The 24,157-nt window shown below is 50.5% G+C and overlaps 1 protein-coding gene across 1 annotated transcript; it reads left to right on the plus strand.

The window, feature by feature from the left end:
• The first annotated feature begins 10,119 nt into the window (after positions 1-10,119).
• On the plus strand, positions 10,120-22,741 carry Capn10 (calpain 10). Its single transcript, XM_051154371.1, has 12 exons — positions 10,120-10,523; positions 13,669-13,800; positions 15,008-15,204; positions 15,931-16,148; positions 17,648-17,789; positions 18,636-18,802; positions 19,041-19,303; positions 20,062-20,264; positions 20,406-20,667; positions 21,943-22,142; positions 22,366-22,411; positions 22,680-22,741. Exons 1-12 carry the CDS (start codon positions 10,383-10,385, stop codon positions 22,707-22,709), a joined length of 2,001 nt encoding a protein of 666 aa, XP_051010328.1. The 5' UTR covers positions 10,120-10,382; the 3' UTR covers positions 22,710-22,741.
• Positions 22,742-24,157: the final 1,416 nt, after the last annotated feature.

The raw sequence follows: 24,157 nt of genomic DNA on the forward strand, positions 1-24,157 counted from the left end.
CTGACAGAAACAAAGACTAATTTGCTTTGGCTGCTGTTTTAGGCCTTACTGGCCAGGAAGGAATGGTGGAGAGGAAAGCTCAGTCAGTGACACAGTGGGGCCAGGGATGGGGGTGGGGGGCTGGAAGGCCAGGCCCTAGGGACCTTTTGTCATCAGCCCAGGCCCCTAAATCTCTTAAAGGCTCCATAGCTTTCAAAACAGCAGCATATGCTGATAGCCACGTTTCCCAAATCGGAGCCTTGACTGGGGGTGAGAGACACTTTCAGCTTTAAAACACAATGGGCGGCTGGGGGATGCTGTCTGATCTTAAGCCCTCATCAAGTGGCATGGCCAAGAATCAAGTGCATTCCATTCATCTCTGTTCTCTCTGGCCCAGGTGCCACCACCCAGGGAGCCCACACCTGACAACATCCACACAGTGCTCTTCCACAGAATTGCTCTTACCTTGCCCTGCCAAGACTACTTTCAAGTCCGTCTTCTCGTTTCTTTCCTTTTTTTTTTTTTTTTTGGGTTTTGTTTTGGTTTTTCGAGACTGGGTTTCTCTGTGTAGCCTTGGTTCTCCTGGACTCGCCTTGAAGACCAGGCTGGCCTCGAACTCATAGCGATCCACCTGCCTCTGCCTCTCGAGTACTGGGATTAAAGTGCTGTGCCACCACGCCCGGCTAGGCTTCTCATTTGTTTGTCAACACAAGTTGATACCTTTGTGGTCTCTCAGAGCATTGATTCCAATTCTGGATGCCCCAACTGTACCCACAGTGCCCTCCAACCAGTACTTAAATCTGTATAAAATCAGAAATGAGCTGGGTACGGTGGCACGCACCTTAAACCCCAGCCCTTGGGGAGGTAGAGGCAGGCGGATCACTGCGATTTTGAGCCCAGCCTGCTCTACAAAGTGAGTCCAGGATTATACACACACACACACACCACAAACCTGTTTTGACCACCCCCCAATCAGAAATGACTCCCAGAAATGACAACCTAGGTAATTCTATGTTGGGGCACCTACCTAGAATGTCATCCTTGGTGTCTATCTGCCGTGGCTCTGCATGCCATTAGAGATATTCCGAGCATCACTTTCAACCACACCCTTGCATTTCTGGTCTGTATCCTTTCTCCAGTGGGCAAAGCTGGACTGCCTTAAAGCCTTTCCCCTGTAATTTCTTGCCAGGGCAGCCTGTAGCTGTCACTCACAGCCAGTGCTTCCTGCTTCCTCCACTGTACCTGCCCCATTCTTCTACACAATTTTTGCCTTGTGAGCCATCACAGGTGAGCTTCGACAGATGTTTTGCTTTCCCATCCCATGGCAAACCAGCATTTCAAAACTCAATGTGTGCTGTCCACCCACAGCCTACCCCAGTCAATACCACATGTCCAGTGTCCTGTTGGGCAGCACCCCTCCTCTGGGGGGACTTCTGCACAGAGACTAGCTTATACCCCAACCACAGGCAATGGTCAGACCACACAGGGATGGTGGGGGTGTGTTGCCTTTTTGCCCCCCCTGGAGCCACCTAGGAATCTATGCCAATGGAAGGGATTGTAAGTGTTTCCAGGCAATGTGCCAGGAATTAAAAGGCATGGAGGGGGTCTTGCCTATAGTACAAACTCTGGAGGGCCATATGCCATTTCTACTCCCACAGACCATGCTGGCCTGTGCATAAGTGTATTTAGCAGGTAGCACAAGTTACCACCAGAGGAGCTGAGGTTGTAAGGAAGGAAGGGAAGGATGAGCTAGGCAGGTAGGAGCATGGTGTCATGAAGCTATGGATAAGGATCTTAAAAAGGGACAGGGGGCCTGGAGAGATGGGTCAGTGGTTAAGAGCACTGAGGAGCTGGGTTCTATTCCCAATACTCAATATAGCTACTTGCAACTGTCTGTAACTCCAGCCTCAGAAGGTCTGACACCCTCTTCTGACTTCTCTGGGTGCCAGGCACACACATAGTGCACAGAGGTTTATGTAGACCAAGCACTCATGTCAAAGAAAATTTCAAATTTAGAGGCTGGGCTCCTGATGGAAGAGACTGGAATCGTAAAGCCTGCCCGAGGCAGTGGTATGAGGAGATGATGGGTCTGCATGTGGTCCCTGTTTACTGAGAGCCTTTACGCAGGTCCCTGAGGTCCAGCTAAAGTTTTCTTCAGGCTCTGTCCGGTGTAGTCCGGAATGTCCATTAGCATTCTCCTCCACAGAGACTTGGAGAGTGTTTTGGGAAACTTCCAACATAAAGATGAGGCACAGCTGAGCTCACCCGCTGGTTGATGCCAACAATGCACAGGACAATGTGGGACAAAGGCTTGTACTTGAGACAGCTGCAGGACACTGGCTGAGAACTTCAGAGCACACAGCCCAGACATAAACAGGAGAGGGTGTAAAACAGACTACACCGATAGGAATACGCCCTGTGAACAGTAACGGTGGTGACGGAAATGCCAGACACCTTGGACATTTTAAAATTAATATTCTATACACAAAACACTGGGGTTCATGATGGCGTTTTCATCGTGTATATTCCGTACTCACTTATTACCTTCTCATGGTCCCTTCTTCACCAACAAATTTCCTCCCATCCCTTTCTTCACTTGCTCCCTTTTTCCCTCCCTCCTTTATTCTACATATAGAAAAATGTGGTCTTTTTTTTATTCTACGTATGTGCTGCAATAAACAGATACACAGGTTTCTCTCTTGTAGGCTGACTTAGGTTCCTTCAGATACAAACCCAGAAGCAGCTTTTGGCTTCAGCAAACCATTTGTTGAAGAAACTGTTTTTCCCAGCATATGTTTTGAATACCTTTGTCAAAACTCAGATGTCTGCGCAGGCCCGATGACTCAGCATGTGAAAGTGCTTGCCACACAAACCAGGAGACCTAGGTTTCAATCAATCCCTCTACAGGTGAAAGGAGAGAACCAACTTCACAAAGTTATCTTCTGACCTTCCCATGTGTACATTACGGCATGCAGGTGTGTGCAGGTGCGGCGGGGGAGGGGGGCTTAGGGAGGGAGTGAAGGAGGGAGGGAGGGAGGGGGAGGGAAGGAAGAAGAGAGGAATTTAATGAGATAGTTGAATGGATTTACTTCTGGGTCCTCCATTCTATTCTATTAGTCCATGAATCTGAACCATTACTATGCTGGCTTCTCTACTATGGCTTTGTAGTATAACTTAAAATAGCTTTGCTGTTTCTGCTCAGGATCTTTTATGATAGCATATACATCTTAGGATTGTTTTTTTCTATTTTGTGAAGAATGTCCTTGGAATTTTGATGAGAATTACATTAAATCTGTGAGCCATTTCGGCAATAGAACCATACTAATTTTTTTTCATTTTTCATTTTTAAATAATTTATTCATATTGCATCCTGATTGTTTTCCCCTCACTTGTATCTTCCCATTCCCCCCTCCCTCCCTCTTTCACCCTATTCTCCTCCACTAGACCTATGACAGAAGGGGACCTCCTCCCCAACCATATGATCACAGCCTATCAGGTCTCATCCTGGTAGCCTGCTTTCCCTTCCTCTGAGTACTACCATGCCTCCCCACCAAGGGGAATTGGTCAAATGGGGGCACCAGAGTTCAGGCCAGAGGCAGTCCCCACTCTCCCCACAACCATGGAGAATGAGCTGTCCATTGGCTAGATTTGAATAGGGCGTCTAGGTTTATTGAATGCATTGTCCTTGAGGCCTGCACAAACTGCTGTACCAACCACATTACATTTTTTAAAAACACTTTTTGTTTTTCAAGATATCATTTCTTTGTGTAACCTTGGCTGTCCTAGAACTCATTTTATAGAGCAGGCTGGCCTTGAACTTAGGCTACCCTTGAATTTACAGAGATCCACTTGTCTCTACCTCCCTGAGTGCTGGGATTACAGGCATGTGCCACAGTGCCCAACTCATACTAAATTTTTTGTTTGTTTTTGTTTTTCGAGACAGGGTTTCTCTGTGTAGCCTTGACTGTCCTGGACTTGCTTTGTAGACCAGGTTGGCCTCGAACTCACAGCAATCCACCTGCCTCTGCCTCCCGAGTGCTGGGACTAAAGGCGTGCGCCACCACGCCCGGCAGAAGAGGGGATCTTAACTGAGAAAATAGCTCCATTAACCTTGCCTGAAAGAAAGCCCATGGGGGTATTTTCTTGATGGGTAATTGAGGTTGGAAGGTTCAGCACCCTAGGCATGTGGGCCTTTGTTGCATAGAACAACAAGCTGAGCAAGCAGCAAGAAGTACTCCTTTGTGCCTTCTGCATCACTCCCTGCCATGCTTCAGTCCCTGCCATAACTTCCTGCAGTGATAGAAACAGGGTAACCTGTATTCATTTTAAGGGTGCGAAGCCTCCTCTGAGAGATGCTGTCACTTGCCTAAGATGCACAGCTGATGTGTGGCTACCTTTACTTGGAAGTAAAGGATGAAATAAACCCCTTCTTCCTCAAGTTACTTTTGGTTATGTTGTTTTATTATATTAATAAAAAGCCTGAAAAAAAAAAAAGCCTGACTGGGTGGTGGCACAGGCCTTTAATCCCAGCACTTGGGAGGCAGAGGCAGAGACAGAGGCAGGCAGATCTTTGTGACTTCCAGGCCAGCCTGGTCTACAGAGCCAGTCCAGGACAGCTAAGGCTACACAGAGAAACTTTGTCTCAAAAAAAAAAAAAAAAAAAAAAAAAAAGACTAAGCCAAGCTGCCTGGTTTGCTGCCTCCCCCAAAGCTGCAGTGTCCCCCTTGTCCTGTATATTCCATCTGAAGCACAGGTTCTTTATTCATAACACAGGAGAATAACTACCTCTGGGGCTAGAATGGATCAGAATCCCAACACGTCAGCCCTTGGGATCTGCCCTGTGGGCCTTTCCTCATGGAAGGCTGCAGGGAAGACAGACATTGTCTCTGCCCCAATGTTGGCTGGAAGCTGTCTGTTGAGGAAAGAGAGAAACCCAAGCTTCCAGAACCTCAGACCCCCTTGCACCCGAAAGGGGACAGCACCACAGAAGAATAATCCGTACTTGGCTTCCAGGACCCTAACTGCCACTACTGCTCAGGACCCAAGAACCTCACCTCACTACGTGTTCGCTGAAAAGAGTTGAATCTGAACGCCCAAGGGTGCTTCTCTAGCCACGCTTCTCAGATTCCCTGAAGTGGGTGCCAGGCTCCCATCACCTCTTCTACTTGGAGGGCTCTAGGATGTGCATGGCTACAGGTGGTCCTTGGGCTCAGGACCTGATAACATAGGGGACCCACAAAATCCATACCAGCCTACTCCTACTAAGTCCCTTATGGGGACCAGAGGAAAGGCCTTTCTCAGAGAGGCAAGGCACCAGGCCAGCTCCTCAGCAGATGACCCACATGGGTTGCTGGATACAAACTCTTCCTCCTTCACATGCGTGAAGTGCCTTGCATTTCAGATCTGTGCATGTGCCTAACCCAAGCTCACATAAGGGTGCTTTTACACACTGTTCCATCTCATGAGCTTCCTAACCTGATGATGTGTTTGTCTCCCAGTCCTGAAGGACCTGTCTCTGTTGACACTCAGACCTCTAACACTTGCTGGCTTGAGGATACTATGTACATGCCATTCTGGAATTTGTGATCAACTTGTTTCCTCATCACTGCTGGAGTCACAGGCATGCTCCCCCACATGCACCCCCACACCCAGCTACAACATTGTCCTTTGTAACTACTCAGCATGCTCCTTTTAGGAAACCAAATCTCTTCTCCACCGAAGCTTCAGACACTGAGACAGACTTGCCTCTGACCCCAATGCCAAGTGTGATTTTTTTTTTTTTAAACGACAAGAATGCTACCTCCCTTCACTCACTCCTAGAGTCCTGATTCTCTTGTGACAACAAACCATGCCACCTGAGGTGGGTCACAAAACATGGAGGGCCTTCTCTTGAAGTTTCCTTGAACAAAAACCTGCCTGTGTGTAATCAGCTTTGTGCAAAGACGACTCATGGTGGCCACATAGTGGGCAAGTAAAGCTTCTCTTGAACTTGGAGTGGATCCTCCAGCTGCAAGCAAACATACAGATGTGCTCAATCCCAGTCTCACCTCTCGACCTTATGTTTTGAGAGACCCTAAGTCAGAACCATGAATGGCTCACTCCAAACTCCCAACCTGAGGAGGCTAAGACCGTATTGGCTGTAGTAGATGATACAAGCAGAATGCCTGCAGGTCTTGCCACAAGGACGTGCAAAGTTTTCAACAGAATAATTACATCTAAAGTGACCATATGCTCAGGGAGCTCTGAACTGAGGCGACTTGTCTGACAAACCAGAACACTTAGCAGTGTTACTGTCTGCCCCAGTTTCTCAGTACCTTGGTCTGTGTCTTTTGGCGTGTCATCACGTGAGTACAAGCTGACTTCAACAGTTGGAGGCACTCCAACTGCACATGTTGGCACTTGGAGGCAGGAATGGGATACCTGTCTTTGTATTTTCTGTGCACCACACTGGGAAGACCTTGACGGACCCCAGGCTGCAGTGTGTGTGTGTGTGTGTGTGTGTGTGTGTGTGTGTGTGTCCAGGTACTTTTCATCTACAATTTCACTGTAGTACCTATGAGGCACTTTTGAGGATTGAGAGATGGGATGCAAAGCAGGTGGCTGGCCCTGGGCTCTATGTGTGGGCTGGGAGGGGAAGTTTTTAGGGAATAGATTAAGGTACCTTGTTTGAGGCCTAGCCTCACCGGCATCCAAGGCTTGTTGGATTAAACAAGGCTGAGCTCCCAATCTGTCTCTCCAACACTGGGATTATAAGGACATTGTGGTTTTGCATGAAAATGGCCCCCACAGGCCCATAGGGAGTGGCAGTGTTAGGAGGTGTGGCTTTGTTGGAGGAAATCACTGTGTGTGGGGGTGGGGGTGGGGGGGGGCTTTGAGATTTCAGATGCTCAACCCAGGCCCAAGTCCAAGAATGTCACTCTCTACATGCTGTCTGCAGATCCAGATGGAGAACTCTCAGAACCATGTCTGCCTGCATGTGGCCATGCTTCCCGCATGGTGATAATAGACTAAATCTTTGAACTGTAAGCCGGCCCCAGTTAAATGTTTTCCTTTGTAAGAGTTGCAGCAGTCATGGCGTCTCTTCACAGCAATAGAAACCCTAACTAAGACAGATGTGCCATCGTGTTCAGCTATGTGGTGCTAGGGATGGAACTTAAATTCTCACACTTGTGCAACAAGCACGTTACCACTGAAGCCATCTACTCCATACTACCGTCTCACTATCCAGAGCCGGGGCACACCCTCCTTTCTGAACTTATGACCTCAGAGCTAGGAAGAGTCATGCTCCCTAGATGACTGTAACTACCAGAAAACAAAGAACAGAAACTAGTGCTGTTCTAAGAATATAGAAGCTGTCTGGAAAGTTCCCAGCAAACATGGCAGTCTCCCAAAGGCGACGCCCTTGGCTTAGTACTCATTCTTTTCTGGCAGCTATGAACTGTCCCTTCACAGGGGACACCTCACTCTCCCCTCTCCATAGCTGAGTTTGCCTCTTGTTCCCCCCACTAACCCTCCACCTAAGCTGGAAAGCTCGCCTCCCCCCCCTTTTTTTTTTAAAATCTCTGTAGCTCCATGGGAATGAAATGACTACGAGAGAAGTGCCCAGTGACCATTCGACAGTGGACATATTGGGGTTCAGAGGAAGATGCCCTAAGGAAGCCAGGGAACACTCCCTTGAAAAAAAAACCAGAGCAGGCAGAGAGGTTTCTGAAAGCAGGAAGAGAGATTCAGGTTTCAAAGGACCCCAAGACATCCATTGGCTTGCGGGGGGGAGGGGGGGAAGCCTTTTATTTCATTCTTCCCACTGGAAGTTGAGGGACTACATAGTGCCACTGTAATGTCCAGTATCAAGCTAGTGTCAGCGTAGTGAAGGACTCTGACATGATGTGGTGACATGTGAGGTTCCTTGCATGAAACCTCTGGCAGATAGGTGGTTCTTGTTATTCTGGGACAGGTTCTTGCTATGTGACCCAGGCTGGCCCCACAATCCTCTTGACTCTGCCTCCTGAGTGTTGGGATTATAGGTGTTCCACCACGGCACGTTTGGGCTCCTATGAGGACTTGTGCCATGAGCCAGCTGCATCCACATCCCTTTTCGTCTGTCCACCCAGAGTACTTCCAGTCCTTCTTGGTATCTTGGGACCCCAGCCCAGAGATAGAGATGGGCCAGGATGGGAAACAAAGTCCTTTCCAAATTGGCTGAGGGAACAAGGCTGCATACTGGAAAGCAAACAGATCAAAGGGATCCAGAATGAGGGTTAAAACAAGTCAATCGATAAGCTGCCCTAACTCCATCTCTGACTAAGGTACAAGCATCCTGCAGGCCTAGGCTACTGTCTAACCAGCATCAGCCACCTTCCTGGCTTCCCTGGCTAGTTTTATGTCAATTTGACACAAGCTAGAGTCATTAGAGAGGAGGCAGCCTCAGTGGAGAAAATGCCTCCATAAGATCCGGCTGCGAGGCATTTTCTTAAGCAGTGATCAGTGGGGGCCTCAGTGGAGAAAATGCCTCCATAAGATCCGGCTGCGAGGCATTTTCTTAAGCAGTGATCAGTGGGGGAGAGCCCTGCCCGTTTTGAGTGGTGCCATCCTTTGGCCTGGTGGTTTTAAGTTCTCTAAGAAAGCAGGCTGAGAAAGGCACCAAGAGCAAGCTGTTAAGCAGTACCCCTCCATGGCCTCTGCATCAGCTCCTGCCCTCACTGCTTTTGATGATGGATCGTTACATGGAACTATGAGCAATAAACCTTTTCCTCCTCAACTTGCTTTGGTCATGATATTTCATCACAGCAATAGCAACCCTAAGACACTGTTCTTTCCAGATTCTGGAGGTCAGGCTCTATGCATGACCCAGCCCTGGACATGGATGTGGCCTCAGGAAGTTGTTCTCCTGAGCTAACTAGGAGAATTTGTCACAATTATCCAAGACATGCAGGAAAAGAGCCAAGGCTATGGTGCTGCTTTCAGCCTGCCGGAGTCAAAATCATCTGGGTCAACACCGTAAGTAAACAGCATCCCAAAGAGGTATTGAACTATGTGGCTACTCTTCTTTTCTTTTTCTTTTCTTTCTTTTTAATAACCTCATCAACGAGATGAGTGTCCCAGGCCTCAAATCACGGCGCTGAGGCCTAGTGGAACCAAGGTAGCAGCGTCATTGCCACAGCAATAACTGCTGTAGGAGCAGCACAAGCTCTCACCGGCAGAAGGGGGCACCTGTCTAGGTCCCGGAGCAGCAGGGTAAGGGTAAAAGCTTGACCGTGTTTTTTTCTCTTCCAGAAAGTGGGTACTTGTCTTACCTAACTGCACAAAATGGATTTCACTCTGACTACCCTTTATCTAAGGCTGAGTAAAAGTGGCCCTGGGGAGGTCAGAAGGTGTGAGGCCTCTTCACCTCCTGTGCTTGACCCCATCCATATGAAGGCTCTTGCCTTTATGAAATGCAGTTGGAAAAGCAACAGGGAACAGTCCCTGGCTGGTTTGCGTCCTTCCTAGGAAGCTGAAGGCCAGGTCCCTGCAGGAGAGTGGAGAGGTCATTGTCCTCATCTTCCCCAAGGGACGGCATAACCGTGGAGCCCAAGCCCTGACGGTCACCATCCAGCCAACAAAACCCATGTGCCACGTAGGCGTTCACGGAATGCCCCAGCCACATTCCCTGGCCCTGTTTCGGATCCAGAGCGTCCGATACCCAATTGTTTTGAGACCAATGCCCAAACCTAGCAAGTCTCAACTCCGGTGACATCTCTGCCTCTCCAAGACAACAACACAAACACCGTGGCCACGGAGGGATCACAACAGGCCTTCTCGAGGCAGGTCCTCACTAGCTCTTTCAGAAAGTTGGAAGGGACCAGCCGTAAGCTAAGTTCCTGCCTGATACCGGAAGAGCGACGCATGCCGGGAAGTAGACGGCTCCTGTGATCAGCGACGTATGCTGGGAACGGCGCTGCATGCTGGGATAGGTAGTCGACAAAGCGACCTAAACCAAAGTTGTTTTTTTGTTTTGTTTTGTTTTTTTCTTTTTAAGCTTCCTGTGGGTCTCTGGACCTCGAGTTCAAGCGGTTACAGCGCGCCACCCGAGAATAAAGCATTCTGATTTATCAGGGTAGCGCAGCCGCCGAAGAAAACAACCAGGAACCCACGAACTCTCGTGATAACAGAACCTACGCGTCTTGTCCCAGCCTCCGAGCTGAAACGCGAGCGCGAGTAGGCCGATGTATCACGTGACCCGAGCACGGCACCTAGTTGGCTGCAGCCGGGTTACCTAGACAACCGAGCGTGCGGCGCCAGGCGGGTCTGCACCAGTCGTTCTCCCCGGCTAAGCTGACCATCTTTTGCAGCGACGGTCTCGCACTCGCTCCCGGGCGGCGACCGAGTTCACGGGCCGCAGATGGGAGCCCAGGGCGCCGAAGATGCGGGCGGTCCGGGACGAGACGCCGGCGCGGGAGCTCTTCCGGGACGCCGCATTCCCCGCCTCGCACTCCTCGCTCTATTACAACTTGTCCACGCCTCTGGCCCAGTTTCGGGAGGACATCACTTGGAGACGGCCCCAGGTGCTGCCGGGTCTCTCTCCCGGGCGGGTGTTCCCACCGACGTGGGCTCCGGGGTTAGCAGGACCCGCCGCCCACCTCTGGTAGTTAGTTCTTCAAGTCCATTCAGAAGAGGTGCTAGCTAACCCTGAAAATCCAGAAGAGGTAGCTACTCTAATTCAGGAGGACGGCAGCAATTGAACCGCTTGTCTTTTAGATGTTGACTTTTGGTTTGTACTAAAATATACTACTACCCAAAGTTAGGTAGAAGGGAGTTGTTCTGGTACGGAGAAGGAATTAGAAGCAGTGTTTCTAGGTCTATCCCACCACCCAAGTTTGGTCAGGTATAATCAATCCATCGTACTTTGAGAAATCTTTCTTGGCTTTGCTTCTGGCGTTGGGGTATAAACACCGAGAAGTGGCACACAACAGAAGGATTGTTGTGGTTAGCCAGCGCACATTGGGAAAACCTAAGCGGCTGCTTTTCGGGACTCTCTGAAATGGTACCGGCAGATAGAACTATGTATTGTTAAATAAATAGGAAAGGTCTGCTTACCAACCAGAGGTTTCTGGATCGACTGGTCAGTTTACTGCAGACGTATTCAGTTGCACAACTTAGCTTGCAGAAGCAAATCTATTTTATTGAGCCGGGAGCTAAGTAAGAATTGGTCATACCTGCTAATTATAGAGAAAGCTGCACTTTCTTCTCTCTAGCCACCATCAGTCTTGGTCATTTGCTGTTTGCACACGGATATGCTCCTCATAGCAGTGTCATGCCCTCGTGGCCACAAAGAGCTATGGTGGAGGTTGTTTTGGACTTGGTGCAGCTCAAATGGATACCCAGGCCTATTGCTTATGTTGGTGTTTTTAGAAGATGCTTGTCTTTGCTCAAAGACTACTGTGGGAACAGCTTGCTTTTCTTTCTTTCTTTCTTTCTTTTTTCCCTCCCTTCGAGACAGGGTTTCTCAGTTTTAGCCCTGGCTGTCTTGGAACTTATTCTGTAGACCAGGCTGGTCTGGAGCTCACAGAGATGTGCCTGTCTCTGCCTCCCAAGTGCTAGGATTAAAGGTGTGCGCCACCGCCACCTGCTACATCCTGGTTTTCTTGAGCAACATTAAGAGACAAGGGAGACTACATGAGGGCCAGAGCAGGAAGAGCCCTTGGAGTTTTTGTTTTTACTTAAAAAATGGGATTCACGTGATGACTCACAACCATTTTATATTCAGTCCTAGGAAATCCAGTGCTCTCTTTGGACCTCTGAAGATGCTACATGCGTATGGGTCACACACACACAGATTCAAGCAAAGCACTCACACATAAAATAAAAATAAATGGATTTTAAGTGTCTTGAGAGACCTGTAGAGGGCTTTCAGTTAAGGAATGAGTGTGTTAGGTTGTTTTAAGCTTTCTCTTTGATGACTAGGACACAAGATAATATCTTTTTGTTCTTTTGTTTTTTGAGGCGGTTTCCCTGTATAGCCTTGGCTGTCCCAGACTCGTTTTGTAGACCAGGCTGCCCTCAAACTCACAAAGATCCACCTGCCTCTACCTCCTTGGTGCTGGGATGACAGGTGTGGGCCAGGGCACCCGGCTTCTTTTTGTTCTTTTTAACAAATAACTATTTTACATTGTAGCCATGTGAGTGTATCACCAAGTTATAATTGTAGCAACAGTAGTAAACAAGACAGGAAAAGAACAATGGGAAAGAAACTCATTCCTGGGAAGGAAATTCTGGGCAGGGCAAGAATGAAGGCTGGAAGTTGATCATGATGCTTAGGTTAGCCTGACAGCTGGGTATCCCGGATGGGGCTTTGTAGTAGACAGCTTTGAGAATACTTGGGAAAGAATGGCTGTTTGAAATAGAAGCCAAAGCAGGAATCAAAAGTGATTTATTGGCCTATTGAAACAGCGCAGCAGATAAAGTCAGTTACTGACAAGCCTGGGTGCCACCTGGGACCCACATGATGGAAAGAGAAAATCTACTCCAGTAAGTTGGCCTCTGACTCATACTGTGGCACACACAAACATGCAAGATTTATGTAGATAGATGAAAATAGAAATAAAAAGAATGGCTTCTTGTTTCCTTGCCAGAGTGGTAGTTTGGTGGTGATCCTAAGCAGCAGCACCTGGCTTGCCTTCTTTGTTCCGGTGGAACTGTCAGACGGATCAGAAGCTCAGCAGGCATTTGATAGATGGGATAGACATTTACAGGCCAGCTTGGAAGAGCCACTCAAGGTCTGGAGGGCAGGGGGAGAGCAAGGGTCGTCAGACTTAGCCTTAAGCCTTAATGTATTGATGTGCAAGTGAGCACCCCAACAGGTAGTCAGCCACAGGTGAGATGTAGCAGGCAGTGAGGGCATTTATCAGAGGAGCATCACGGAAGCTAAAAGGAGCTTCCATGCCCTTGAGGGTTGGGGGCCAGCCAGAGATTCTGAAAGGTACTGAATGACAAGACATGCCTGTTAACTTGACATCACACAGGTGAAACTGAGGCAGCTGGGGGTGTGATTGACTGAAGAACAAGAGTGACTGTGATGAGAGTGGAGGGAAGGGGCAGTAAGGCTGGCAGTTTCTCTGAGAAGTGGTCGCTGAAGGACACGGTGCTGCCAGATATTAAAGATGAGAGATGGATCCCGCTAGCATGCTGGTGTGGTCAGCCCCAGGAGCGGGATGTCTGAACATGGAGAAAGGAGAAGGCATAGCAGGCCGAGTCCAGCTCCAAGGTAGTGGGAGGTGTGTGGCCAGTGGCTTCCAGGAAGCAGGAGGACAGGCTCATAGCTCAGGTGTGCAAGCAAGGGAGATGAGAATGTTTTGAGAAGAGAGGCAAAGGGGAAGGTATGAGATTGTCTGGGGATGTGGGAAATTGAACCCTGTAGAGACACAGACTCTCTAGTAGTATAAACGACCCAAATGATATTTGCCACCATGAATTTATAAAGTAGAGCTGATTTCTAAACTTAGTTTTTTAAAAGGGGTCATCCAGAATTGAGGTCTTGCCAATAAGGAAAGTGTGTAGAGATGCTCTATGGGAGAACTGTAGCAAAGGACATGCTGAGGAGAGGAGTGATGGAGCAGTAACCTTCCCTTCCATCTGCCTGCCCTGGATTCCTGTGTTCTTAGCTCGAAGAGTAGATACCGGCTGAGCTAACGCTAGATGACTTGATTTCAGGAAATTTGTGCCACACCTCAGCTGTTTCCAGATAACCCATGGGAAGGACAGGTGAAGCAAGGGCTGCTGGGGGATTGCTGGTTCCTGTGTGCCTGTGCTGCCCTGCAGAAAAGTCAACACCTCCTGGACCAGGTACAGGCCACCTCAGGCTTCTCCCCATTCCGTTCCTTCTACCCGCACAGCACAGGAAGTCCTTCCAAAAGCAGGGCCGTGCAGCATGGGTAGTGGGAAAGGCTAGGGCACCAAGACAGTGGCCCAGTTGTGTCCTGTCCACCAGACTGGAGCCACCCACACATTTGGGGCACAAAACCAGGCCAGCCTGTCAGGCAGAAGAAGGTCAGCAGAGATGTTTGTGTCTCTGGTTTGGAGTCTTCTTTACTTGATTGATTTCTTTCTTTTTTAGTTGTTTTATATGTAGGTTTTAAATACCAAGAGGGAAAAGGTCACCAAAACTGGCTTTTGACAGAGGCAGACTCTACAAGAAAGGCCTGGTCGGCTTTCCTTCCTCACACGCTGCTTGCTTTAGGTTGGCTCATTGCTCAGTGTTTTCAGCTAAGGCAACAGCATGGAAGGGGTAGCCCATGTGTGACTGTCTTGGGTCCTGGGCCCTGGCTAGGCTTGTCATGTTGTTATCTGTCCTTACAGCCTTATCGGCATCTAATTTTCCTATAAATGAGGGTGCTGATCCATTGTCTTCATGTTGCTGAGTGTTGGCGCCGGCACCACGTTTCATCTCCCTAGGCGCAGAGCCTGCTTTGGCTATTAGCAGAAGTTAGCAGTGGGCTAGTTGGGCCAGTGTCTGGCCAGTTTTGTGCACTCGGCTTTGAGAAGCAGGAAGAGCTGCTAGGCCTGTGGGCTATAGAAGCCAGGTAGTGGTGACACACACCTTTAATCCCAGCACTCAGGAGGCAGAGGCAGGCAGATCTCTGAGTTCAAGGCCAGCCTGGTCTGCAGAGAGAGTTCTTGGACAGCCCAAGCTACATAGCGGAGAAATTCTGTCTCAAAACAAAAACCAAAAATCAAACAAGCAAATGGGGTTAACTCCTGTCTGCCAAAGCTTTGTATTCAGGTCAAATGCTTATTTGGAGCAATAAAACATGCTTGGATGTAAGCTTTAGGGACATGAGTTATTTATGTGAAAATCTGGATTTTTTTTTGTCCAGTGGTTGAGTTTGCTGTGAGATGGACATGCAGATGGGACATCCAGCAGAGCAGAGCACAGGTGACAGTGGCCTCAGGTGTTGGCAGTGCTTCTGTTGAGGCCACACTGCTGGGACCCTGAGGAGCACACTGAAGCTGATCTCATGTTGTGTATTTGGCCTTTCTTTGTGCATGTTAGGTCTTCCCTCCAGGACAACCAGACTGGTCTGACCAGAAGTACCAAGGCTTCTTCACCTGTCGAATTTGGCAGTTTGGACACTGGGAGGAGGTGACCATAGATGACCGTCTGCCTTGCCTTGCTGGAAGACTCTGCTTCTCTCGGTGCCAGAGAGAGGATGTGTTTTGGCTTCCCTTACTGGAAAAGGCCTATGCTAAGTATGTATGATATGGCGGTGACAGGGCCAGCTAGGCTGGGTGGCATTAGCACCCAGGCTGTCCCCAGAGGCCCATCTCATCTGCCCTGGCCTGCAGAGCCCTGTGCATTCCTGACATGGATACTCTGCTTTCAGGACTGGGGTTTTGCCCACCCTGTCCACTACTTCCCTTCCCAATTTCCCAGCACTCCACAGAGAGGTCCTCCTCATTCCTCAGTCCCAACACAAGGATGCCCACATGTGTGTTTCTGTACATTCATGCCCAGTCGCATGGAAGCAAGGAGCCCGGTGTGGAATAGCACTTGCTGATTACAGTCCTGCTCTCAAGTCAGTTGCCAGCTGCACAGTTGTCCCTCCTACGTGGTGTTTCATCTTGCTGAAGGAGGCTGGCTGCTGGGCAGGCGTCCAAGCAGAGGGACTCGGAAGGCTAGCCAAGTGTCATTCTTGGGAGCATGGGGTTCAAGCTTCAGACGCGGAGCCTCTGTGCCTCCTCTTGTCCTCTGCTGCCCATGCTAGAGGGAGGATGGGTCTGAACCTGGGCAGAGAACAGCGGGGACTTGCAGGTTTTCACATTTACAGATGAGCAAAGGTGTGATACAAAGCAGAGGGGCAGTCCAGGTGCAGTGAACGGTAGGCTGGATGCTCTGGGGTATGATGGTTTGAGGGAATAGGAGAGGCAGGAAGGCAGGAGCAAGGTCAATACTGCCTGTGTTTGTTGGTTCCCCAGGGTCCATGGGTCCTATGAGCACCTGTGGGCAGGGCAGGTGGCAGATGCCCTGGTGGATCTCACTGGAAGCCTGGCAGAAAGGTGGAGCCTGAAGGACATAGTGGGAGCCAGTGGCCAGCAGGACAGCCCCAGTGACGGGGAGCACCGGACTTGTCGGCAGCTACTCCGCCTGAAGGACCGGTGTCTGATCAGCTGCTCTGTGCTCAGTCCCAGAACAGGTACAGCTTGTGGCTGTAGCTGCCTGCACCATTCTCTTGTTACAGAGAAGGAAATCTGTCCCTGAGAGAGCTGTCTTGGCTTTGTGTCCTCTGGTTGTCCCTCCTCCAGAGAGAGGCTACCCTCTTTTTCCTAGACCAGTCCATTCACCTAGGGCAAGGCAGGACCTACATTGTGTCCCCTGTTGCTCACAGACAGCTTAGAAGTGGAAACAGCATCTAAGCTGGCTACAGCATCATCTCTGCCCAAGTTGGTGACCAAGCAAAGTCCAGAGCTATTTTTTATCTTACACATCAAGCTTCATGAAGAAAAATTTGTGTATAAAAATAAGCTGGGTGCAGTGGCGCACTCCTGTAATCCCAACACTTGGGGAGGCAGAGGCAGGTGGATCTCTGTGAGTTGGAGGCCAGCCTCATCTACAAAGCAATTTCAGAACAGTCAAGGCTATACAGAGAAACCCTGTCTTGAAAAGCCCAAAACAAACCCAAAAAACAAAAATATGAATGAAAAGCTCACCTAAATAAAACTACTATAAACCACTTACAACCTCTTAGTGTACTTTTTGAATTTTCTCCCAAATGTGTACAACCTTTTCTGGGTTTGGTGTATGTTGCATAAATTGGAATATATTCCACCATTACTGGACCTGCTGTGGTTTTCTTGGTCCTTATAGTAATGTTAGATAGTTCAGATCTTTTTTGCTTTTGTTGCTGCTGCTGCTGCTGTTTTGTTTCCTTCTTTGGAGTTTAAGGCTTACTTAACTCAGGTAGTCTCTTGCCTCTGACTCCTAAGTATTGAGACCACTGCCACTATTACATGTCTGGCTAGATCTTTCAGATACAGTAATACTGTAGTGAACACCTTTATAATTTTCTATTCACAGTTAAGAACATTTTTGTAACATAACTCTGGTTATATTGACACTTCAGGTTTTGGAAAACACCTCTCTCTGGCAAAGAGCTGCTGGGGTCCACTGAAGTGTCAAGGGCTGGGACTGAAAGGGATACCAAGACTGGTAGCTGCAGAGCCTATGGGGCTAGAGCTGTGGTCTTGCAGGCACTCCTGCCCTCTTTCTGGTTCTCACCCTCCCTGGAATAGCGCTGTTCTCCATGTCAGGGCCCTTTGTTCCATGGTCTCTCGATTGGCCTCAAGTCCTCAACACTGACTTCTGGCCCAGCTGCTCCTTTTCCATCTGGATTTGGCTAGGAGAGGGTTCTCTTAGCTATGCCAGTGACAGTAATAGTGGCTTCATGCTTGAGAGCTGGGCCAGCAGTTACAGTGAAAACTGAGGCCCAGAGGAAGGAATTGTGTATAGCACAGTCCTTGGTGACAGTGAGCCAGGGCCCTTTATGGCACAGAATGCCAATGAGCACTGCAGGTAGCTGACCTGTGTTTAGGATCAGAGCATATTACACAGACAAGAAAGCAGGAACCTGTGTGTTCTGTCCCGTTTAGGGACATGGTGATGCCGGTCTTGCACACAACTGAGCTATTCTTACAGGTGCCAGGGAGCTCGGGGAGTTCCATGCTTTCATCATCTCAGATATGCGGGAGCTCAGGAGTCGGACTGGCCAGGGTATCCTCCTGCTGCGGATTCACAACCCTTGGGGCCGGCGTTGTTGGCAGGGACTCTGGAGAGAGGGGTAAGTACCAATAGGGGACTGCTTGTGGGAGGAAGCCACCATGCCCATCTGGCCTGTTTTGTGCTTATCACCAGCTGCCAGCAAAGCTCAATCTGTACCTATTTGTGCACCAAAGTGCTTGGTTTGTGTAGGTCTTGGAAGACCTAGATCATGCAAAATTTTTTAAAGATTTATTTATTTTATGTGCATCAGTGTTTTGCCTGTGTGTATGTCTATGGTCTACATGAGGGTGTGAGATCTGGAATTGGAGTTACAGACTGTTGTTACCTGCCATGTAGGTGCTGGGAATTGAACCTGGGTCCTCTGGAAGAGAAGCCAGTGCCCCTAACTGCTGAGCCATGTCTCCAGCCTGGATCATGCAATTTTTTATGAAGATTTTTTTTCTTGGGTACCTATAGGATAGTGAATGCCTGGCCAGGCTTTTGGTTGAGGGTTTCCTGCAGCCAAAGTCTTCAGTTTTAAGACCTGACTAAGGCAGGATTTCCTTGAGGCCTGGGAGCGCTAAGGCTCTTGGACTCCAGCTACCCACCGAGCCCAGGCTGGGTCTGGTGCCACCAAGAACAGCACTCTACTCAACATGACAGCTAGCTCCTTCAGAGACTAAAGGGTCAGTGCTCAGGTGTGATGGCATTAAGAAGGCAGGTTCTGAGGCGTGGGCTCCCTCTGGGAAGGGGAGGTTCTGATGGATAGCCAGCACACAGAAGGCACCTTCTATAGGACACTTAACAAGGAAGTGTGCTATCCCCAGCTGGCTATCCAGGGTCTCTCTGTCCCCTAAAGTCCCACTGCCTGGTGTGCCAGTTGACAGTCTACCTTGAGCTTGCACTGAAATGAGATTTCTTGCAGGGGTGAAGGGTGGAGCCAGGTAGAGCCAGCGGAGGAGTCTGAGCTGCTGGCACAACTCCAGGAAGGAGAATTCTGGGTGGAGGAAGAGGAGTTTCTCAGGGAGTTTGACGAGGTCACCATTGGCTATCCGGTCACAGAGGCTGGCCACCTGCAGAGTCTCTACACAGGTAGGACTGCCAGCAGGAGTAGACTCTGCTCTATGAAGCCAGGAGCATGTGCAGGCTGGCACACCAGGGACTGGGCACAGCCCTTTCCACCTGATTGACTGACTGGGGACCTGGAGAAGGGGAATGGGTGGGATTCTCGGAGGGTGAGCTGACTGCCACTAGTGTGCTTGCCCTGGCCTGTGTGTACAGCAGAGCCAGCAAGGTCTTCTTAAAGCTGACTCATGTGCTCTCCCACTAGAGAAGGTGCTGTGCCATACGCGGACACTGCCTGGCGCCTGGGTCACAGGGCAGTCAGCTGGAGGCTGCCGGAACAACAGCTGCTTTCCCTGTAACCCCAAGTTCTGGTTGCGGGTCTTGGAACCCAGTGAGGTGTGTGTGGCTGTCCTTCAGAGACCCCGGAAGCGCTTAATGGGCCACACCCGGGCACTGGTGGGTGCCAGCCCTGCACCAGCAAACCTCCCAGGCAAGGACTACCAGGCTGTGGGCCTGCATATCTGGAAGGTAACTCCCATCTGCTGGCCCCATAGTAGAAAGGTATGCAGATAAGTTGGAGCTTCCATCCTTGGCCATTGAGTTCTTTCCCATGTCCTCTGGCCTCAGGCACCCCTGATACACCAGCAGATGCAGTGATCCAGAGCCCACGCAGCCCACCCCAGAAGTGGAGGCTGGCCTGATCCCTGCAGTTCCCACCTTCCCCAGGGGAAGAGGTTCCCATCATACTAGGGCTGCTGTTTGCCTTGTCAACTCCACCTAGCTGGATCCTCTAATTCCTCCCTTTCAACCTGTATGTGTATAGGATTATTGTATGGTCAGGCTCAGACATTTGGTTAATTTTATGAAGTAGCCTGGTATATTTCCCGCAACAGGTCAGTCAGGAACTGCTGCTTGCTCACTCAGTGGCTGTATTCTGATCTTGTGTATCTTGATACTGTGTGGCAGCTCACACCACTGTTATTGTCCCTTCGTGAGTGTGGCCTTCCTCATGGTCCTTTCCTCTTGGAAAAGCATTGCTGGAAAGTACCTTCTCCGGCAGTCCTCAGGCTGCACTGGTCATGGGCCTTTTTGAACATAGTTCTAGATTTGTCCTCTCTGCACCTCTGAAGGAAGCCCTAGGTCTTTGGCATCTCCACCTGGCTCTAGAGGATGGATGCTACAGGCTGTCTCTGGGGGAGCTATGTCTGAGCAGTGAGGAGCAGGGAGGCAGAGACCCTGTGCATAGGTGCGGCTCTCTTCAGAGGCTCCTGCCTCCATTCATGCAGGTAGAGAAACGGAAGGTCAGCCTGCCCAGAGTCCTGTCTGCACCCCCCGTGGCTGGCACTGCATGCCACGCGTATGACCGTGAGGTCCACTTGCGCTGTGAGCTCTCTCCAGGCTACTACCTGGCTGTCCCTAGCACCTTCTTGAAGGATGTGCCAGGGCAGTTCCTGCTCCGAGTCTTCTCCACTGGGAAAATCTCCCTCAGGTGAGGAGCCATGCTAGCTGGGTCTCCCAGCTGTGCTGAGGTCTGGGGCAGAGTCGGTGGGGTGCTGAGGGTGAGGATAGGGTTTGGGCAGATTCCTCTGGACAGGGTTGCTAGTGCCTTCTGTACTTGTTTTCCTGACAGTGCTGTCAGGCCGGCCAGCAAGGGTGCATCACCTGCAACAGCCCTGCCTCCGGGCGAGTGGGAGACTGTGCAGCTGCGGGGCTGCTGGAGAGCTGGCCAGACAGCTGGGGGCAGCAGGAACTTTGCCTCTTACCCCTGCAATCCTTGCCTCCCCTTTTCCGTTCCCGAGGGTGCTGGTCCCCGCTACATCCGCATCACCCTGCACCAACACTGCCGACTCAGTGACAGCCAGCTCCACCCCATTGGGTTTCATATCTTTCAGGTGAGTTGGGCTCGAGGAAAGGCCTGCTGTGTCACAGAGCCTGGGCTCTGTGATGGGGCCTGGTGGTCCATCTGGCTGGCTTCAGGAAACTCACTTGAGGTTTCACAGTCTTTGTTCACTAGGGCCGTCTGGGCAGCTCACCTTGCTCCAGACACCCTTGTCCAAGGTCATTCCGTACAGTACCTGCCTCCTCCCTCTGACGCTGGGTTCTGGGGCTTCTCTTGGGATTCTGAGGCAGAAACCCAGCCTCACCTTGAGGTGGACACGGGGTTACTGTAGAGAGGCCTCACTCACTCATACCACAGGTCACACACTCAGTACCAGGCCTCACAGCCTATCCTTTCCCATGTCACTCAGAGTTGAAGGCAGGACTGGCAGGAACTGTCCTATAACAGAATCAGGTAGAGCAGGACAGCTGGGCTTCTATTGGAAAGGGCCACAGAGCTCAAAAGAACAGGCAAGGGAGGAGAGACACATACTTGGCCATTGCCCATGGCAGGACAGCTCGGTGAGCATGCTATAGCCACAGTCAGCAATCCCAGAAGGTTCCAGATAGATACCAGCATGGTTGAGGAAAAGCTCTCGTGAGCATGGCTCAGGACACATGCTCCAGGAACTCAGAGCCCTGAGGCTGTCAGTCCAGGGTAGCCACAGGTAATGAAGGAGAGGCAGAGAGAAGAAAGACGGGCCGTGCTAGAGGTCACAAGGGTCATAGGCTGCAGATTTCATGAGACTTCCCATCCCATGAGGCTGTTCATTTTGGGGCCTCACTTCACAGTGAGCATTGGCTGAGGGTGTGTCGGGCTGCATCAGGATTCATTGTGGTGAGTGGAAGCATGTGGACCTGGAATGCAGGTGACCTGGGGAGAAGAGAACAGGATTTTTCCATTAAGAAGGTTCTGTTGAGGGGAGGCAGTACAAAGTTGGATTCCTGGAATCATGAGCCGGGCCACCTGGAGCTCTGAATAGAGAGCCTTTGCCCGGGGCCCATCAGTACTCTACAGCACTTTTGTGTAGAGGCCTGCTTAGTGTGTGTAAAACTGGCCTCTGATGCCCTGATGTTCTTTGGGCTTGGGTCCTACTGGCAGGGCCCTGCCAAAGGTGTCCTGGCTCCATAGCTTCTCTCCTAGGCATAGGGGTTTGATAGCTCGAGGACTGAGCATCAGGTATCCTCGCTGAGCCGGGGCACTTTGCCCTCAGCTGGTGCTGTGCAGAGTGAGGACAAACCATGCCACCCTGGGAAGGCCTCCACATGGGATTCTACTGTTGCCTCAGGTTCCAGCAGATGGTGAGAACCAGGATGCATGTTCCCTGCTGCTCCAGGAGCCACTGCTAAGCTGTGTGCCACATTGCTATGCCCAGGAAGTGAGCCGCCTCTGCCTCCTGTCAGCGGGAACCTACAGGCTTGTGCCCTCCACCTACCTGCCAGACACAGAGGGTACCTTCACAGTGACCATAGCAACCAGAATAGACAGGTAGGGCTTCTAGCCTTGGAGGCCATCAGGGGTCAGGGCCCTCAGCATTGTAAGCCTTTCTTCCATATGAGTCTCCTGGTTGGCCCATGTCCTGGCTCCTGCCTTCCTGTCAAAACCAACAAGTGGGCCTGTGGGCTTTGGGACTCCTTGCTGGTATAAGGACCTGGGTCTGATGGGAGGTGTGTAAGGCAGCTTTGAGGATGACCTGACATTCTCTCCACAGGCAGTCCATTCACAGCCAGGAGATGCTGGGCCAGCTGCTCCAGGAGGTTTGTGTATAGTGCCCTTCCCTAGCTTGGCTCACCTGCCTACTTCTGCCTTGTGGTTTGGGGCCTTAATTCCCTCACCCTCCTCCCAGTAGCCTCACTGCAAGTGGCCTCCATCTAAAAGTATAAAATGCAGTGATCCCCTCATAAAGAGTCATAAGACAGAGCCTCCATGGGGCCTGGGAGCTGGGGCTGAGTCTCATTCTCAGGGTGTCCGGAAGAACATTGGGGAGCAGAGGGCAGGGCCCAACCTCACTTTCTCTCCCTGCAGGTCTCCTTCATGGCAGTGATGAAAGCCTGACTGCAAGTATCTGAGTGCTAGCTGTGGCCGGCCTGGGCCGGCTGCCACCCCAATGCCCAGCATCCAGGCACATCTCCAGCCACTGTGAGCCAAGCTTCTCATCAGCTCTTAGGGCTGGCTGTGGGTCGTGAGGCTAATGTAGGGTGCTTTGTCCTAAATGGAAGACGTCTTGGAGTCGACTGGTTGCAAGTCGGGGCTAGGACTCCCAAATGGCATCATCATTCCTCAGCGGAGGCCTGGAGATCCTGGGGTCCAGGCCTGCTGTGGACGGTTTTGTAGAATCCATAGACCCTTCTTGACTTTAGAAGCCTTACACCAGGCAGGCAGATGTGACAAGTGTTGAAAGGCTATTTATTACTTGAATATTTTAGGATATGACTTTATAAATAAACATGATTAATTTATGAATTGGTCATGCTACACAAAACCCACGGCCAGCATGGGTTCTGGAGGAGGTAGGGGATGGAAAGCAAAGACTTTGGCAGTTTGGGCCCCTCCTTTGCTTTCCTGACTGCAATCTCTGCCTGGACTGTGAGCTTCAATCCCAGTGATATGCTAAGGGTCCTAATCATTTCCACAGCGCAGGCCCAGTTAGATGGCTGGAATCGGGCAGTGCTGCAGGGAGTAGGCCGCCTGAACTGTACAAACTGACACTCTTGTGTCCTACTGTGACAGGCTTTGTCAACGTGGGCGGGACCCATAGACCTGTCAGATGCCTAAACAGCCCCTGCCCACTCACTACACAGCCATGAAAGAGAAGCCTACAATTTCTGGGGAGATGTCTGATCATATAGATGTGGACAGCAAGTATGTCCTCTTGTGGTCTGGACTTTGGACCATATTGAAGTGCTGCCTTCTCCATCCATGATTGGCTGGTCGCATGTCTGGCTGGTGGCCTTCTACATCAGCTTGTCGACCAGCCATGACTTCCTAGGGCAGCTACTTTGCTGCCACTGTGGATTGACAAAGGCTATCACGCGGCCTGTCTTCTTTTGGAATGGGAGCCCACCACCCTTGGTGTTTACCATGCCCTGTAGTGGCAGTTTCCACCATCACTTGGCCTGCAAGACTAGCTTAACTAGGGTGGGAGTAGGCCTGAGGCCTTGACAGGATATGACCTGGCCTTTCCTTTGACATGAGCTTAACAGCAGCTAGCTGCCTGTCTACAGCTGCTCCCTAGGCAGCCATCTCTGTCACCTTGGGAACTGGTCTTTAGTCTCCGCACCTACAGTGCCAAGTCCACCACCACACCCGCTTCCCATGCTCTCTGTATTCAACAACAAAGCAAATAGCAGTTGGACCAACAGAACACCCCACCCCTTTACCTGTGCTGAGTTCCTGTTCTCTGTGGGTAATCAGGAATCCAGTCCCACAGCCTAGATTGCCACTTTTTTTCGGACCCAGAAGCATACAGCAGAACACGATTTGGGGCAGCTTGTTTAGATAGA

Source organism: Acomys russatus, chromosome 12 (genome assembly GCF_903995435.1).
Source record: "Acomys russatus chromosome 12, mAcoRus1.1, whole genome shotgun sequence".
In the NCBI taxonomy this organism is placed as follows: domain Eukaryota; kingdom Metazoa; phylum Chordata; class Mammalia; order Rodentia; family Muridae; genus Acomys; species Acomys russatus.